This window comes from Lupinus angustifolius, chromosome LG11, assembly GCF_001865875.1.
Source record: "Lupinus angustifolius cultivar Tanjil chromosome LG11, LupAngTanjil_v1.0, whole genome shotgun sequence".
Lineage (NCBI taxonomy): Eukaryota > Viridiplantae > Streptophyta > Magnoliopsida > Fabales > Fabaceae > Lupinus > Lupinus angustifolius.
In genome coordinates, this window is record NC_032019.1 from 34,494,553 (window position 1) to 34,512,442 (window position 17,890).

General features: G+C 30.4%; 3 protein-coding genes across 3 annotated transcripts; 2 read left to right on the forward strand and 1 right to left on the reverse strand.

Annotated features, from left to right (window-relative positions):
• LOC109359232 (protein SULFUR DEFICIENCY-INDUCED 1-like) lies at positions 3,575 to 7,397 on the forward strand. The gene is made up of 4 exons (XM_019603818.1): positions 3,575 to 3,823; positions 5,152 to 5,364; positions 5,686 to 5,841; positions 6,701 to 7,397. Exons 1-4 carry the CDS (start codon positions 3,692 to 3,694, stop codon positions 7,100 to 7,102), a joined length of 903 nt encoding a protein of 300 aa, XP_019459363.1. The 5' UTR covers positions 3,575 to 3,691; the 3' UTR covers positions 7,103 to 7,397.
• On the forward strand, positions 10,029 to 12,677 carry LOC109361378 (pantoate--beta-alanine ligase). The gene is made up of 4 exons (XM_019606878.1): positions 10,029 to 10,641; positions 11,634 to 11,747; positions 11,972 to 12,103; positions 12,412 to 12,677. The coding sequence occupies exons 1-4, from the start codon at positions 10,051 to 10,053 to the stop codon at positions 12,526 to 12,528; spliced, it is 954 nt and encodes a 317-aa protein (XP_019462423.1). The 5' UTR covers positions 10,029 to 10,050; the 3' UTR covers positions 12,529 to 12,677.
• On the reverse strand, positions 13,825 to 17,743 carry LOC109360955 (vesicle-associated membrane protein 722-like). The gene is made up of 5 exons (XM_019606195.1): positions 17,554 to 17,743; positions 15,926 to 16,067; positions 15,709 to 15,829; positions 15,420 to 15,482; positions 13,825 to 13,985 (listed from the first exon to the last, which is right to left on the reverse strand). The coding sequence occupies exons 1-5, from the start codon at positions 17,741 to 17,743 to the stop codon at positions 13,836 to 13,838; spliced, it is 666 nt and encodes a 221-aa protein (XP_019461740.1). The 3' UTR covers positions 13,825 to 13,835.

Genomic DNA, 17,890 nt, shown 5'->3' on the forward strand with positions numbered 1-17,890 from the left:
CTCAAGTTTGAGAGGACAGAACTCAGTTTTATAAAAAAATATCTATCAAAATTTTTATATCACCAAATTTATATTGGTGGTTCAAATAAATGTTCAAAATAGAAAAGGAATATTCTATATATTTTTTTAGAGTAAGTTACAAAGATAACCCATGGAATTTAGCTTACTTACACTCGCTCTCATCCTATTTAAAAAATGATAATAAAGTATATCCTCATATCAAAAAATAAGTTATCTCCTGCAGTTAATAAAATCATGACATGTGTTCTATTTAATCATTTTTAAACCTAAAAAATAAAGAAATTGTATACATCCACAGTTTTAGTGGTTGAAGTAGATAAATTATCTTTGGATATGATGACATATTTCATTCTCTTAAAAAATTGTACTTATATTTCCTAAAAGAGTTCCATGTAATTATACTCATCCCCTAAAGGGAATTCTTATAATTACATTCACGTCCATAAGGGGAATTTCTATAATTACACTCACCTTACGTAAGGGAAGTTTAGTGTAATTATATTCACTTCCCTTGGGAAAATACCCAAATGTAATTTATATATATATTAATATTAAGAATAATGTGTGTATATGTAAGTAAGGATTGAATGTTTGTATAGTTTTGCTAAATTTTAAGGTGGTGTCAGATGTGATTTACAATTCAAATAGGTCATTTTTATTTAAAATATTAAAAAATTACATGAAGTTTGACTTTTAGTATTTATTTAAAAATAATAAATATATTTGAATTTTATTTTCTGGAATATTGATATTTCATGCTATAGTCATAGCCTATTTGGCTCGTTGCAAGATCACGTAATGTCTAATGTGCATTAACATGGAAGTTTTGATTAATACTACAATATTTCTTATTTACAACGACAATTTGAAATCATTGCCCAATTTAGAAAATTGTTCTCTTTACTATTGGCGACAGTTTTATGACAGTGTTAGTCTGAGACATTTCATTTTGTCTACATCAAAATTATCAACACCAAGAAGTTAAAACCGTTGTCAATATAAAAAATTACAAATTATAGCTTTTAATCGCTTAGTATAATTTTATAGCACTGACCAATGTATATGTTCCCTATAGACACCAACAATAAGATATGATATGGTATTACAAGACATTTTTTGTTATAAAAAGGAATATTTATTTTTTCGGCTGTTAGGAATAATTTTCCATCGTATTACACCTAATAATTGTATCATAGATTTTACTAATATCAACGTCACGTTCAATATATAGAGAATGTAATAAAAGTACTCACGTATATAACATTTAAAGAGTCATATAATTATGTATTTATGTTTGTCAAAAATATACAACAAAAAGACATACAAATTATATATCCATTATATTACAGTTTACCAAAATATAATTTAATCAAAAATAGAAAATCTTGGTATATCATCAAGACTCATATACATGTTTGTCCCCATCTTCCATATGTAGAACTAGTCTTCCAATTAATTTTGCTACAAAATTAAAAGAATAATAAGTCAAGCATATATTAGTAAAAATATCAATATTAATGCTCTTGATAGTACCAAAAAATCATTTTACTCGTAAAAATTAAATATCAATACTTGTACCATTATAATAGTACAAATATCAATACCAATGACATGAGAACACTAGAAATAAAATGAAATCTCATACCAATATCAATAGCATCAAAATAATCAAAATACCATTAACAATACCAATATCAGTATGACTAAATTAACAATCAATTAATGATATTTAGATAAATAACAATATAAAGTTGTGGTTTCTCACTGCGTCCAAGTTATATGTTTCAATGCGCTTCAGCTCAAATGCAAACTCTTAAATTTACGATTTCGGAAGTTTGGAAAATCTTGATTTTCAAACAATTGTGGAGATTTGCATTTGATAAGGCTACAATTGTAGCCCCAATACGATTTTGGTGACTCCCAAAATATTTACATATCGAAGACTTTCCAAAATATTATCGTATCGGTATCTACAACAATCATAGACTCATAATTAAAATCTTGCTCCTACCATAGAAATAATATAGTTCCATACAAGAGATTCTTGAGATTTGAGAATAATAAATATATTCATCCTTACCTTATAAGTGTGAACTCTTATTATACATTTTTTATATAACCAATAATAGCTAAATAAATTGATTCTGTTTGAGTCCAAAAAAGCATTACAATAAAAGGCAGATATAAGAATATGGAACATTGGGGGATGAGGTGGTGGGTTCTTTGTAACAGTTCTACATCCTGGTTTGTGTATTTTTTTTTTTTTTTTGGATCTTCTCCACTGTCACATAATAATATATAAAAAATAATATGTAATAATATTTTTATCCTTTTATTTATTATAAAATTATATTTTTGTCATTAAAAATAATCATTTGTCTCTCTATTAATAGAGATAATAGTTTTTCTTTTTTTTCTTACTAGTACACAAATTACTTTAATCTGTATGTATTAAATTAAATACCTTATAGCCAAGGTGAAGATAATTATACTTATCTTCCTTTGTGGGAGGTGAATGATGTATTTTAAACATGGGGAGTGGTAAGTATAAATATTAAATTCTTAACTAATACAAAAATGGAAACTAATTTGTTATTTAAAATATATTCTTACTTTTTTTAATGCACTTGAATAAAAAACCATTCTTATATTATTTTTAAATGAAAATTTTATGAAATTATCAAAATAAATAATTAAAGAGTTCAATATCATCTAATACCAAAATGGAAAATATTTTCTTAGATAAAATACTATATTCTTTTTTAATGCACTTATATAGAGAGAAAAACCATTATAATATTATTATTTTTAAAAGAAAAAATTGATGAAATCATTAACAATAAATAATTAAATAGTTAAATGGCAATATGGGTTTGGCACGACTAGTCAACCCGTTTGGATTGACATTTTTAGCAGGTCGGGCTAGGAATTTGAGCTGTTTTAGCAATAAAGGTGGGTTGGGTCAGCCCATATTTTGACGGGTCAAAGGCAGATTGGATCCGGCTGGCCTGTATTGCCACCCCTAATCTTGAGTTTCCATGTTTATCTATGAATTTCTGTAAAAGTAGAATATATGTTTATGGTCCGTAGATAAAGTATGTACATTTACTCAGTTACACCACTTGATGCAAAGGATTAAAATGCATTATCATCACTTTTATTATGGATGTTTTTAAATATTAAATTTGTCACATATTTAATATCATACTTAGTAAATTTTAGTATTAAAACTTCAATCCAACTTTTATAAATATATTTTTTATCAAATAGGAAAATCGTACTAGAGACATATTGTTGATGCATTAATTAAACAATATTTCTTTAGATGAACTTGCCTAATTTTTATTGGAATTATTTAACATTAATTAAACAAACACATCAAGGCATCTTTTCATTGCTAATCTGATATCATAACCTGACACGTGTCCCTTAATTGGATACGTCGCTTTATAGTCGTCGATTCTCTCTATAGCAAAAAAGACAAAAGAACAAGGACGCAAAACCATCTAGGTTCATGACAATGTTGTTGTTGATGATGTCATTCTCTCTTTCTCTCTCCATTGTTTATTCAAAAGACTTTCATTTCTTTCATTAACAACTTCAAACTAAAAAGCTGTAATTGTAACAGAACACAAAAAGAGAGAGAGAAAGAACACAAAGAGATACAAGAATGAGTGAAAGAAGCAGTTACAATAACAACAACAAGAACAGTTTCCCAAAAGGGAAAAGAGATGATCTTTACCATGTCCTTCATAAGGTTCCTTTTGGAGATAGTCCTTATGTTAAAGCCAAGCATGCCCAGGTATATATATATTTATATCCATTTTTCTAACAGATCGATGATTTGTCGATGAACATGATTTATAACATCGTTATTTGATTTAATGTATTTAACCAGAATAAATGTTTGATTGTTGTTGTATTAGCAAGGATTCTTTGTTCTTTTCTTTTTTGACTTTTTTTTCTCACTAATGAGTCTTTTTTCAATTATAAGTTTAGATGTTAAATTATATACTGTTATTTTTTTTTTTTTTGCTCTCTTGTGCTATTTTTTGATGAGATATTTAGGATGCCACTTTTATTGTTCATTTAACAAGAATGGATCTTGTAAGCTTATAATAATTAAGATTAATATTTCTTTGTTTCTTTCAAGCTTAAAGTGAAGCCATGGCTATGGAAAGTTTAGTTGAATTGTTGACTTTTTTTTATTTTGTCTTTTAAAAAAAATCAAGAAATATAAAATCAACTAACGTTTGTCCATATATAGAGCTTCTGATGCTTGTCAGCATTTTTTCTTAGATTTGTACAATCTCGGGCTCTCATCGGGTTAAAGTCTTATGCATTAGATCACCCTTTTTATATAACATATCGGCAAAACTGCCATAAAATAAAATTAACTTTGAGGTGTATAAATATGGTGCATTTGTTTACATTAATTATAAAAAATGTCTATAGATCTTTTGGTATTCTTGCATCCTGCAAGAACCAATCTTAAATTCAGATGATCAATTTTGCATAAATCATCAATTATAAAATTAATTATGCTTAAATCAAATTCATAAGATCGATAAATCTAAAGATTAGATGACCAACAAAGGGTCTTAGAGAATAGCATAGAATCTCGATCCATTTTGTATACTTAACTATTTACTTTAATATATATTTTCGATTTTCATTACCAAAGTTTAATTTCACCTTTTGGTGGCTTTCAAAATATTCATAAAAGAAGAAAGGTGTCAATTATCTAGTGTGACTAAAGTTTAGTTTAAAAAGCAATTCTCAATTTTCACTATCAAAGTTTAATTTCATATTTTGCTGCCTTTGAAAATATTCATAAAAGGAGGAAGATGTTGGTTATATAAAAGTTTGGATTAAAAATATAATTGGAGATTTTGCTACCATAATTACTTCTTGCTTAACCATTAACAATATAGAAAAAGATGTATGTACCAACAATATATGAGTTTTATACATTATCATTGTATCATCCACTATTTATATTTAATCATTGTTACTGTTCAAAAAAATAATAATTCAAATGAATAGTGAATAACGTAGTGGTTGTATATAAATCTTTATACTGACAATATATAAATATTACAATTAATATGAATAATGTGAATTATGCAGTTGGTAGATAAAGATTATGAAGGTGCAATTGTATTATTTTGGAAAGCATTAAACTCAGGAGATAGAGTGGATAGTGCATTGAAGGATATGGCAGTGGTAATGAAACAATTAGACATATCAGAAGAAGCCATTGAAGCTATTTCTTCATTTAGAGGTCTTTGTTCCAAACAATCTCAAGAGTCCCTTGATAATGTACTAATAGATCTCTATAAGGTACAAATTTCCTTAACCTTTTCTTTTTAAGTTAATAATTCATATTTGTAAGTATATTTTCTAGTCATAGTTTATACATGATAAAACCTAATATATTTTATGCTTTAACTTTTTGTTTGCTATGTTTTGAGTTAGTTTTTCAATGTTAGTCCATTTACTTTAAGTTGTTAGAAACTCTGAAATTATACCAATACATGAAAATGAAAACATTAATCACTTAATATGCTATATTAATTTAAGGTTAACTAATTGAAAATGTGTCTTATATATACTCTAATCTTTTGATTAACTCTACCTTAATTTTAATTTCTTGTATGATAGAAATGTGGGAAAATAGATGAGCAAATAGATTTGCTGAAGCAAAAGCTAAAATTGATTTATCAAGGTGAGGCCTTCAATGGAAAACTCACAAAGACAGCAAGGTCTCATGGCAAAAAGTTCCAAGTTTCTATTAAGCAGGAAACTTCTAGATTACTGGTATTTAATCTTAACTCATAATATTCTTTTTTATATATATCAAGAATTAAAGATTAATCACTTTTGACACCAAAAAAATCATTGAGTTATATCTTTTTTAAGGTTGGATGTCCACTTCACTAGATTAAGAGTAAATACCCCAGTTAACTAAAAATATGATTTTTTTTTTATTGAGAAAAATATATGCACATAGTATGTGGGTTTTATATATTGTCAATTTATCATTCATCATTTATATTTAATTATCATTGACTATTCAACAAAAATAATATAAACGAATAATAAATAATGTAATAAATATTGCACTCTTCTTTATTTGTCTATGTTGTTGGTTAAGAGAATGAAAAATATTTCATTTGACATCACACTTAAATCTCCTTTACTTCTTTAAGAGTGAATGGTTAGGTAAAAAGTAATGTCAAACAAAAAGAAGAGTCTGAAAAGTTTGTAATAAATTAAAAATCACATTTAAAACTTAAAAAGCTAATTAGATAGAACAAAAGCTATACATGCCACTACTAAGGTTAGTAATTTAAATATGACCCATTATTGTAAAATACATTCATATGCAAAAAAGCTGATTATTTTCTAGTTTATCTACATCACTTTTTGGTTGTGGTTAATGATTTTTTATTTCTTTTAAAATATTAATAACTAACAGAGAAAAAGATATATGAACTGACAATGTACAAGATTTATACATTGTCATTGAGTCATCTACCATTGATGTTTAATTATTGCTGACTTTTCAAAAAAAGTAATTTAAACGAAGGGTAGATGATAGTGTGCATGTGTATAAATCTTTACACCGTCAGTGTACAGATTTTACACTCTGACTAATAAGCACCTGATTTTGCAGGGAAACTTGGGTTGGGCCTACATGCAAAAGATGAACTACATGATGGCTGAAGCAGTATATAGAAAAGCCCAAATGATTGATCCAGATTGTAACAAGGCTTGTAACTTGGGCCTATGTCTAATAAGACAAGCCCGGTATGAAGAGGCCCAATTGATTCTTGAAGAAGTATTAAAAGGCAAACTTCCGGGCTTTGATGATTCTAAGTCAATGAAACGGGCCCAAGAACTCTTAAAAGAGTTAAGATCAATGATTCCTGAACAATATTTATCAGATTTTTTGGGCCTGGATGATGAATTAATCAAAGGGCTTGAACAATTGGTGAATGAATGGAGCCCAGTTAGATCAAAGAGGCTTCCAATTTTTGAGGAGATTTCTTCATTCAGAGATCAATTAGCATGTTAAGTTTGTACCATATTATGTGTATATATATATTTATAGCTTTGTTGTGCCTTTGGTTATATTGGTCTATTTCTTTTGCTTGGGGTTGGTTTTAGTTTAGGTGTGTGTCAAGAACTTGCTTCATTTTCTTTTTGTTACTATTTTTCATGCACTGGATTTTGTTTATTGTTAATGTTTTAGAAGATTGGTGGGTAGAACATATAGTGGGAACTTAAATAGTATGATGATAATTGGGACTAAAGCAATGACCCTTGCTTTTGATGTAAACTCCTAAGAAATAAAAGTTATTTGGAAAACACTATCTGTGTGACGCTTCAATTTAATTCGATTTTTGGTGCAATTCATGAACCAAATAAGATAAATATGGTTCAGGTTGATTGGGTTAATGTTAAAATTTTATGTAATAGCTGAATCAATTATAAACAGTTTGGTTCGATTCGATTTCACATATTATTGTTTTTTTTTTAAATCATGTATTGCTTTAAATTATATTTCATAAGCGATTGATATGATTGTCATACCAAAAAAAAACTTAGAGTTGGGATCCACTTATTCCAATAGTAAGTTTTTTAAATTTACTCTTCATCCTAGCTATCAATTCTAGGGATATCTAATGGTTTAGATCTACTCATTAATTTAAATCATTTGATTTCCCTAGAATTGATGGCGAGAATGAGAAATAACTTTAAAAACTTACTCTTAGATAAGTGGATCCTCCAAGAAAAAAAGGAAATTATTGGGATGAAAACTAATATTCACTAAAAAAAAACCTTATATTTGGTGTATGCATTCATGCCTTTTTGTAAGTGAGAAGTGAATATAAATATGCATATAATAGACAACTATATATATAATTGAATGAAAAGATAAATATTAAAATGAAATAATATTGAATGACAATTTGATTATGTATCTAAAAGTTAATATGAATAATGCAATTTAAACAAAGTCCATTGTATGAAAGCAACTTGTTTTCAATTATAATGTATCCAAATATAAATTCAGGTCATGAAACTTAATTTTACTTTCCTAACTTAGTTATAGAAAACTATGTTCCGCATCTTCTTATGCTTTGCTCTTTACTACAAAATTGGATCATTTATGTTACCTCCAATACACTCATTTTCTATTTGGTTGGAGAGAATTAATAAAGAAAGAGAGAGTTGTAGGAGAAAAAATCTGTCTTTCATTTGGTAGGAGAGAATATGGAGAGAAAGAAAATAAAAGTTGTGGGACCCACTAACTTTTTGTTTCTTCTCTAATGTGAGAAGAAATGGTAAATGAAGAAGGTTTTTTTGGCATTTACAATAATGCACTTAACTTTATCAAATACTCGTTATTATTTAAAGGGTAAAATTGTCATTTTTGTAAAAATACATTTTCTTTCCTTTCTAATTCTTTCACATTTTTTTCTACCAAACAACTTTTACAATCAACTCATTTTCTCATTTCTTTCTTTCTACTCATACTCTTTCTTTTTATCTTCTCTTATCTTATTTTTTCTCTAAACCAAACAAAGCTAAGAGATTGTGACATATAACCTTAAAAAATTAACACTCAGATTATAAATTATTTTTAAATAAATAACATAAATAATATAATCAACTTGTGTTTGACATTTCAAAACTGGATCATTCAAAATGGAGAGAATCTTAGTCTCCTTATTATTTCTACCCAACTATTAAAAAATATAATTTAATTAAAAATATTATAATAACAGAAATTAATATTTTCACATTATTAAATTTGATAGATCCACATAATTAGTGTGGAATTCAAGGTTTGTACAATAAAAGTAGATGTGGACGGTGACAATATTTCACTATTCTCACAAAGGCGGGCTTATGGATTTTGGTCAAAACTAAGAGGTTGAATCATCATTTGTCACTTCTATATGTGCCCCCAAAGAACAAGAGAGAAGGAGAAGAATTTTTGACATATTCTTTTGGTATAATTATTTTTTACTCTATATGAAAGAAATTAATACAATTTTTCATATGTAATTATTCATTTCAATAAGGGTTTATTCATATGAATCAAATATTTTGATAAAATATTTATTTATTAGACAAATTAATATAAATCTTGAAATAATTAAGTTATAATGGAAGGTTTTTATGGATTTCAAAACTACCATGAATACTAAAAAAAATTTGATTTAATAGTATAATATATTATTGGATTCTTAAATTGACTAAAATGTCAAAAATTCTATTTATATGAATAACACTTTCTCATTTATATGATTATTTTTCTACTACCAAGAGTATTTCCTCACTTTTTGGTTAAAGAACTAATCTCTTTCATGGTTCATGTCTCCTCTCTCAATAATTGTCGCTCCCATAAATCAAACTCTCAACCTTACGTGAAGCTTTATACCACTATATTAATACCTTACTATTTTATGGAGGAGGATTGAATACTCTTATTAAACACTACAGAAAACATGGATGAGGATCACATGTCCTATTGTGGTATTCTCGTCCAATCAGAGAATCTTATTTAATTAAAATTCTATAAAATTTGATTGACTTAGTACATCGAAACAAAATTTTATTTGGATCAGAGGATGCTTTTCCTAGAAAATATAAGATAAATCTGGTATCTACCAAAGAACATGTCATATAACCATAATCTCATTCTCTCTCTTTCTCATTCCTGAACGGCGGAACCATACCTTCTTCATTGAAATTCTAACACCACTTTTCTTCTTCTTCACCACACTCCTCGGTACTATCTCTTTCTTCTTCTCCTCTTCCTTTTATTCATTATATTCATTCTTTCTTTCTTCTCTTATTCATCACTTATCAATTCTATGTTATATACATATATATATATATATATATATATATATCTCCTTTTGTTTTGTTTTCATTCATTTTTCATTTTTCACTTCATAATTCTCTAACCCTTTTCCATAAACAGGAAAAGAAACCCTTTTGTTTGTTCCAATGGCACTTCACAAAGAGCCACAAGTGATCACTGATAAGGATCAGATGAGGAAATGGTCAAGGTCTATGAGATCACAAGGAAAAACCATTGCCCTTGTTCCTACAATGGGTTACCTTCATCAAGGTCATCTTTCTCTTGTTAAAGAAGCTCATAAACATGCACACGTTGTTGCTGTTTCAATCTATGTTAACCCTTCTCAGTTTTCACCCAATGAGGACCTTTCAACATACCCTTCTGATTTTCATGGTGATATACAAAAGCTTATGTCTTTTCCTGGTGGGGTTGATGTTGTTTTCCATCCATATAATCTTTATGATTATGGAAATGCTGCAAAGGAGAGTGTTGGTGATGTTGTGGTAGAAAGTGATGGTGGTGTTGATGGGGTTGTGTCTTGCATTGAGAATAGTGGATTGGGGCATGAAACTTGGGTCAGAGTTCAGAAACTTGAAAAGGGACTTTGTGGCTTGAGTAGACCTGTTTTCTTTAGAGGAGTTGCTACAATTGTGACTAAGTTGTTTAATATTGTAGAGCCTGATGTGGCTGTGTTTGGTAAAAAGGATTATCAGCAATGGAGAGTTATTCAGAGAATGGTAAGAAATTTTTAAACTTTCTTTCTTTGTTTATTGGAATGAATGATTTAAGGTAGTTTTTGGAAGTTCTAACAGAATAGGACATAGATGTTATATTCTGTGTTTGGTCTATTTTACAACTAATACAGAACAAGACATAAGATTGAAAAGTAGACTATTTTTTCTTTGCTGTATTTTTTTGTTTACTTATCTGCTATGCTGTTCTTTTGCATCATTTGGCATTAATGACTTATTATTGTCCATTCAGCAATGATTTATTGCTTATTGGGGGACCCTTTTACTCAAAACATAATTGTTGTAGTGTCTTAGGCATTAGATTCTTTTCTCATTCTCCATCAGAAAGATTTTCTATCAGTAGCTATTTATCTATGTATTCTGTTACTTGCACAATGCACATGTTGTCCCTGATCCTACCTAGTAGGAAAAGATTGGGTCATTGTTGTTCTTGCACAATCACATGTTGACATTAGTTCTTTAGTGCATTAAAAAAATTATGTGATATGAATGAGTAGCTATATCGAAGCGCGAGCCTCAACGCAATGGTAAGGTTGCTTGCTATATCACCTGGAAATAACATATTTGATTGCGAGGGCAAGACTATGTACATTTACCTTACTCGGCCTCCACTAAGTGGTAGCCTCGTGCAATCGTGCAATGGGTCGCCTTTTTATACAAACTTTGTAAAATAAGGAAGGTTTCTGAGTTCATTTTGGTATGAGTAATTTCTTTCAATTCTAGAAAGTTTATCATTTGTTTCAGCAAATATTCTCTACTGAGTGTATTCTATCATTTTGATTTTGGGTGGTTGAGTAAGGCTACATGGGGTGTTATGTTTTAGTTATTTCTGTTAATGTCAAATGCAGTTCTCTGCTCCAAGTGTTACCTCATGTACATCAGTAAAGCTAATATTCTCTATCAGATTTATCAGTTGTTTTGCTTTTTACTAGTAGTGGATTTTAGTTATCATATTCTGACTAATTGATTTCCTGTAGGTTCGAGATCTCGATTTTTCTATAAAAGTGATAGGTTCTGAAGTAGTGCGTGATAGTGATGGTCTAGCAATGAGTTCGCGTAATGTGCACCTTTCACCAGAAGAGAGGGAAAAGGTCTCATTTTGCTCATGTTTATATAGTTACTTAAATGCAGCCATGATATTTAATGTTACTCCATGTCTCAAAAATGCTAATGATTTAAAGTAATGTTGAAAATTGTAAATGTTGATGTTATAAACCTTGTGAATCCTGCAACATTTGAGCTTATTCTGTTGTTATTATTCTTTGCCATGTATCTACAACTAGGTAACATTGTGATTCCTTTCAATACTTTGCAGGCACTATCTATTAATAAATCATTGTTAAGAGCTAAATCTGCAGCAGAAGATGGTCAAGTGGATTGTGAGAAGCTGAGAAACTTGGTTATACAATGTATTGCTGAAGCTGGTGGAAAAATTGATTATGCTGAGGTAGAATGCTAAATATGTGCCTAAATAACCTTAAATATAGCAGAAGCAATAGAGATTTAGAGATTATGAATGGTGAAAGATATTGAGTTAAATGCACCAACAAGATGTTGGTCTAGTGGTGTAAGGTCACACTGGATCCCTATTTAGGCCAAAAGGTCAAATGTTCGATTTTTTGAAACGACATTTATTGAGAGAAGCAGTCACGCATTCCGAAAAGAATTAGTTCCTTAACCATAGGGGGAGGGGATACCATTGGTAATACCAAAAAATATTGAGTTAAATGCTAACTAGATACTTTTTGGGTGCAGATTGTTGATCAAGAGAGTTTGGAGAAAGTGGAAATGATCAAGAATCCTGTTGTGTTCTGTATTGCTGCATTGTTTGGAAAAGTCAGGCTTATAGACAACATGGAAATCAAGTTGTAATTGGATGTTAGAATCTGATCTAACTCTGTTTTCATCTCAGACAAAGAATCATTGCTGCTACCAATAGCATAATTCTTGCTTGGATTATTTGAGTTCAACCATATGTTGAATAAAATACTTCTTCACTTTAAAAGGGTTGTTGGGTTGAATGTCTATGAGTTCAACCATATACTTGCATAGAATTAATAACTATACATTAAGTCCACAAAGAGTAATAATCACAATAATTCATTTTACATAAAGATACCACAGTAGAAAATATAATTTGCATGAGAATAAAAGAAATATAGTTGATAATTTGAAAATCCACACATCAATTAAACCCTTCCTCTCTTTGTTCCATAATGAAGTTAATGAATAAAAGCTTAATACAATGTATGTTACTCTTATTAGGCATAATAATGTTTATGAATATAAGTTCAAGTGAATGTATGGTACTCTTATTATACATAATAATGTTTCAATCCTATAATAACTCTTTAATAAGTTATTTTTATAAAAATAAGTGGGAATTATTGTGACCTTTTTCTATAAAATGTTAGTTATTATTAAAGAATTATCTTCAGCTCATCTGTTTAAACTACAATTGCATAGGAAGATATTTGGCAATAGTTTTTGACCACTCTGTAAAGCAAAAATGTATTTCCAAAATGATATTTCAGTGAAATTGCATCCCTTATGTCAAATTTCCCTCCCAGCTTTTGGGGTCTTAATTTCCTCTCCTGTGTTCCTGGTTCCACTTATATTTACATTCTCCATTTTGATTAAACTTTCATTTAGACACATTTAATCTTTTCTCGTTCTTGGCATTGAATTTACTTGCACACATTTGACATTCACTTGAGCTTATATACCGACTCCACTTAATGGGATAAATGTTTGGTTGTTGATTCATTTGAGCTTCTATCGTAAGCATATCATGAACACTAGGCTAATTTGAACATAGCAAATGAATGAATTAATAGTTGCTAATCCACCCAAATGAAAACACAATCTGCATGCTTTTTTAGGATCATATGATCACAAAAAATGGTATTAGGAAAAGCTCAATTAAGCAATGGTAGAAAGTTTCTCAGTAGGTTCAGCATCATAATCCTCAAACTGAAACTCCAACCTAAACTATGAAGGCAAATAAGCGCTATACTATCGGAGACAAGCCGAGGAAGACTACAAAAGGATTACATAATATACAAGCAAAGTTATACAATATTGGAAGAATGTAAATTCCAAAAAATGAGTCTAAAGTACTACTTAGACAGTAGATGCAACAGCAATCTGCTAGCAACAATCTTACCAAGTGGGACGAATCATTTACCACAGTGGAATCCGTTACAAATGGAAAGAACGATAATGAGAATCAAGGCAATTATAATACCCAAAACTATCAGCTTTATTTTCATATTTTGGAACCACATCTTTCTCCTAATCTTTGTTCCCTGTTGCCTGAAATCTTGTGCCTGCAAAGATCATATGAATTCACCAGTCAAAAAATTGATAAGCAAAAAAGTTGGGGGGTCAACTAAATTTCAACACTGAAGTGTTCTCAATTAGGAAAAACCAATGCAAACATTATGAGTCACATTCAATGTTAGAATGTGTAGAACAAAGAAAACAAGAACAAACAGAACAACACCATAATTGAAGTACACAAACGATTTACACCATCTGATATAGTAGTACACAGCAACCTTGCCTTAATAATGACTTGGATTTAGAAACATCATCGAAGACAGTTAATAAAATTGCAGTTATCATTAGATATAATGTTTTCTGGAAATAATCTTGTACCTGTTGAACAATGACTATATATTTGGGTTTCAGTTCATATCTATTGTGCTCTAAGTTTATTCAGTTTGGTGAATATAGATTGATCCTAGCATTTAAGTGCCAATTTGTAAATGTACATATCTAAGATAATTATTTTATGCTTCTGGCAACTAAAGGCCCATGCCTATCTTTAACTAACCTTCACTATTGCGTGTTGATAACTAATGCTTGTATTTAAAAAAATCATTTTCCCACAGGGCAATATTATGAATTACAAAAAAATTTCCTTATATTTTCAATTTTATACATATATATGTTGTGACCATGTCCTACAAATTTTAGATCTTCTGTGTGTCCCATTGTCCCAGTCAGTGCTTCATAGGCACAAACAAACAACAATCAAAGCCTTTTTTCACTAGGTAGGGTAGCCACTGTGTTCTATTTATAAAAAAAATTGTGATAGATCATTTAGGTCTGAATCCTTCCTAATGGTTACACCTAGAGATTTTCTTGGTCTTCCTTTCCATATAACAATGGGGATACCCTCCATTTTCTTGGTCATTTGATTAAATCTCTTAACTTAGCCTTCTACTATTATTGTTACCCTCCAATTCAAATGTCCAACCCATCTTAGGCCCAACTCCATCATCTTTTCCTCAAGGACAAAACTTGGGTATTGCCTTCAACAAGGAAATGATGTGTAACAACTCATTATTAAAAATATAACATATGTAACATCTATTACAAATGTTGTATATTTATTGGAGAACAACATCACACGTGCCTAAAGAACAGCCCGAAGTTTTCTCATTTCCTCAGTAGGCGCTATTCCTACTTTCCCTCTAAATGCATTCATTCCTAATCTTATTTTCTTATCTATCTATTCCTTCAACATAACATTCTCATCTTTCCCAATCATCTTATGCTATTGTCGGCACTTTCTTGGGAAGTATTCAGTATTATAAAGCAGTGTTGATCTTATTGGTTGTGTCGTATGCTTTTTCTTTTAAAAATACTAGAAAAACAAGGGAGGAAATCTGGCCCATCTATAATAATCCATTAGTTTTCATTTTCATAAATTTCTCTAAATTTCTTAATATGCAATAGTAGAGCATCCAACAGACCTGAGAATGAAGGTTCTCTGTTTTATCCACCAAAAGCTCAATTTTCTCCCCACGGTCAAGAACCTGCCAAATAGGATAAAATGTTTTAGCAACCTAGCAGTGAAGTACATTACTAGATTATACAACTTTAAATTTTACTCCATCATATGTCCACAAAAGAAAATATTGGCTTCAGGAATAATTTTCAATCCCACCCTCAACAAAAAAGATAAATCATATTTAGCAAAGAAGATAAAATCTAATTGCTTATTTCCATGAAAAAGATGAGATAAGATGATAGGTGCTGCACCTTCTCAATATTTTCCATCATAACTCCTTTGACTTCTGAAACCTGGGCTTTCACTTTCGCGAGCTTGTTAATCTCCTCGGGATGATCAACGCAATACTGCATCTGCTCCTTCAACTTCGGTCTACATCATTAAAAAAAACATTTTTACAGTATTGAATGCCATGATAGCTAGTTAGCAATGCACATTTACTACATAAAATTGCAGCAAGATAAATACCCAAACTCTCTATTGAGGCTCTGAGCAGCAGCCGTTGCAGCTTTTCCTCCAGTATATCTCTTGGTAAAATCGTCCTTGACACGTTCAAGGAAAGCATTTGGAATCTGCCTCCCAGCAGACTCAACCGCAACAACACAGTAAGCTACAAATTCAACGGTTTTTAAGTTAGTTCCAAGGTCCAACTAATACCAATTGTAACTTCATTTGAAAAAGGAAAACAAAACCAAAACAAGAGAAATCGTCAAATTTTAAATGCATAATCAAGTCATTATAAAAACAATTGCATCTACTGCATCTTCTGAACAACCTCGTGATTCACTACTTTTGAACCCATGCAGAATTTAAAAGTTTCACATGAAAGGACCCATTCATGTCCTACTATTATTGCTTTTTGTCTATTACATTACTCTCATAAGATAACACTCTACCTAGTAACAAGAGGATCTTGATCCTTCCTTTCCGATACCTATTTAAGGAAACATTCAAAAAATTAATTTTTCCAATAAAAAAAATAAGGTGTTACCTAAAATTCTCCATGTTGATTCATCATAAGGTAATAAGTGTATAGAATAATAGAACCAACCACATCACATTAGATCCAAAGCTAGACAGTGCAAGATATACATATAAGAATAACAATGAAATCGGTCCAATTTTCAATTACACAAGTAAAAACTACTAGCAACACACTGCTGACACACCATTTTCAACACACTCCCTATTATTGGGTGACATTCATGTGGAACCTCCTAAATCACATGAGTTCACTCTCTATTTAGTGGATCCTACATGAATTTGCACCCAATATAAAGAGTATTAAGCCACCATTGCCTCTGAAGCACGGATTCGTCAAACACCCTCACGTGTCGGTGTCCGACACGGATACGCTCGGATTCTCGAAGGATACGTATCCGTAGAGTATCCAAAAATTAAAAAAATAAAATAAAATAAATAAATATTTAGACACGTATCAGATTCGTCTTCAATAAAATATAGGATATATAGATTCGTTTTGAATAAAATATAGGATATATAAATTTGTTTTCAATAAAATAGGATAAGATAAATTCGTTTTCAATAACCACCAACTTATTTAAAGGCCACAAAAGACTCATACCAACATACCATCACACCGCATTGACCCTCTGATAGCCGGTATTCTCCAATCCACAACTTATTTGAGGATCCTATATTTTAGAAAAAATAAGTGTTAACGTATCGGATACGTATCGTGGGTATAAAGCAAGCAACCTTACCGATATGCCGAGGCTCACCCTCAATTTAGCTACCATTGCTATACACAAGTTTTATTACTTCCTTTTCCACCTTACTCATTTTCTTTTTATCTCAAGCTAATGAAAAGAATCTCTATATTCTCTCACACTAATATTTTATACCAACTTTTATACACCTACGATGTATAACTTAGTGGTTAATCCGTGATGATAAAAAAATTCTAAAATTTCAACCATATGAATAAATCGATCTCGAAGCAACATTTCCGTTCTTATTTTGAACACGGATCAAGGAGCAACGAATAACATAGATCAAAACCGCAGAAATAAACACAGTGAGATCAGAAATTGGAAGCAAATCAACGAAACACGGAGATTGAAGAGAAAGGTTACTAAATCCGTTATCGACGAGATAGTTGAAAGTGTGTCCATCGCAGTTGTAGGTGAACTTGTTGTTGGAGGAAGGGAGTTTCTGAAGGCACTGCACTGCAACGCCGGTGAAGTTTCCGGTGAACTCAGTGTACTCCGCGAGGATCACGGTGCCGCGCGCCACGAAACTGTAGATCAACGATTGTTGTCCCATCGCCGCCGTAGGGAACCGCAATCGCCGCCGCGAGAGAGAGAACAGTGAGTTTCAGAGAATGTAGAGAGGGAAAGAGAAAGGAGCTTTGAAATTCACGGTGTTCAAAGAGAAGAAAATGATGGAATTTTGTGAGAGTGCCCTTTGAGT

Coding starts and splice junctions, on each gene's coding strand:
- LOC109359232 (XM_019603818.1), top strand. CDS start 3,692: ATGAGTGAAAGAAGCAGTTACAATAACAACAACAAGAACAGTTTCCCA. Junction 3,824..5,151: donor TTAAAGCCAAGCATGCCCAG/GTATATATATAT, acceptor TGAATTATGCAG/TTGGTAGATAAAGATTATGA. Junction 5,365..5,685: donor TACTAATAGATCTCTATAAG/GTACAAATTTCC, acceptor CTTGTATGATAG/AAATGTGGGAAAATAGATGA.
- LOC109361378 (XM_019606878.1), top strand. CDS start 10,051: ATGGCACTTCACAAAGAGCCACAAGTGATCACTGATAAGGATCAGATG. Junction 10,642..11,633: donor GGAGAGTTATTCAGAGAATG/GTAAGAAATTTT, acceptor GATTTCCTGTAG/GTTCGAGATCTCGATTTTTC. Junction 12,104..12,411: donor GAAAAATTGATTATGCTGAG/GTAGAATGCTAA, acceptor TTTTGGGTGCAG/ATTGTTGATCAAGAGAGTTT.
- LOC109360955 (XM_019606195.1), bottom strand. CDS start 17,743: ATGGGACAACAATCGTTGATCTACAGTTTCGTGGCGCGCGGCACCGTG. Junction 15,830..15,925: donor AGCCTCAATAGAGAGTTTGG/GTATTTATCTTG, acceptor TTAATGATGTAG/ACCGAAGTTGAAGGAGCAGA. Junction 15,483..15,708: donor TGATGGAAAATATTGAGAAG/GTGCAGCACCTA, acceptor CCTATTTGGCAG/GTTCTTGACCGTGGGGAGAA.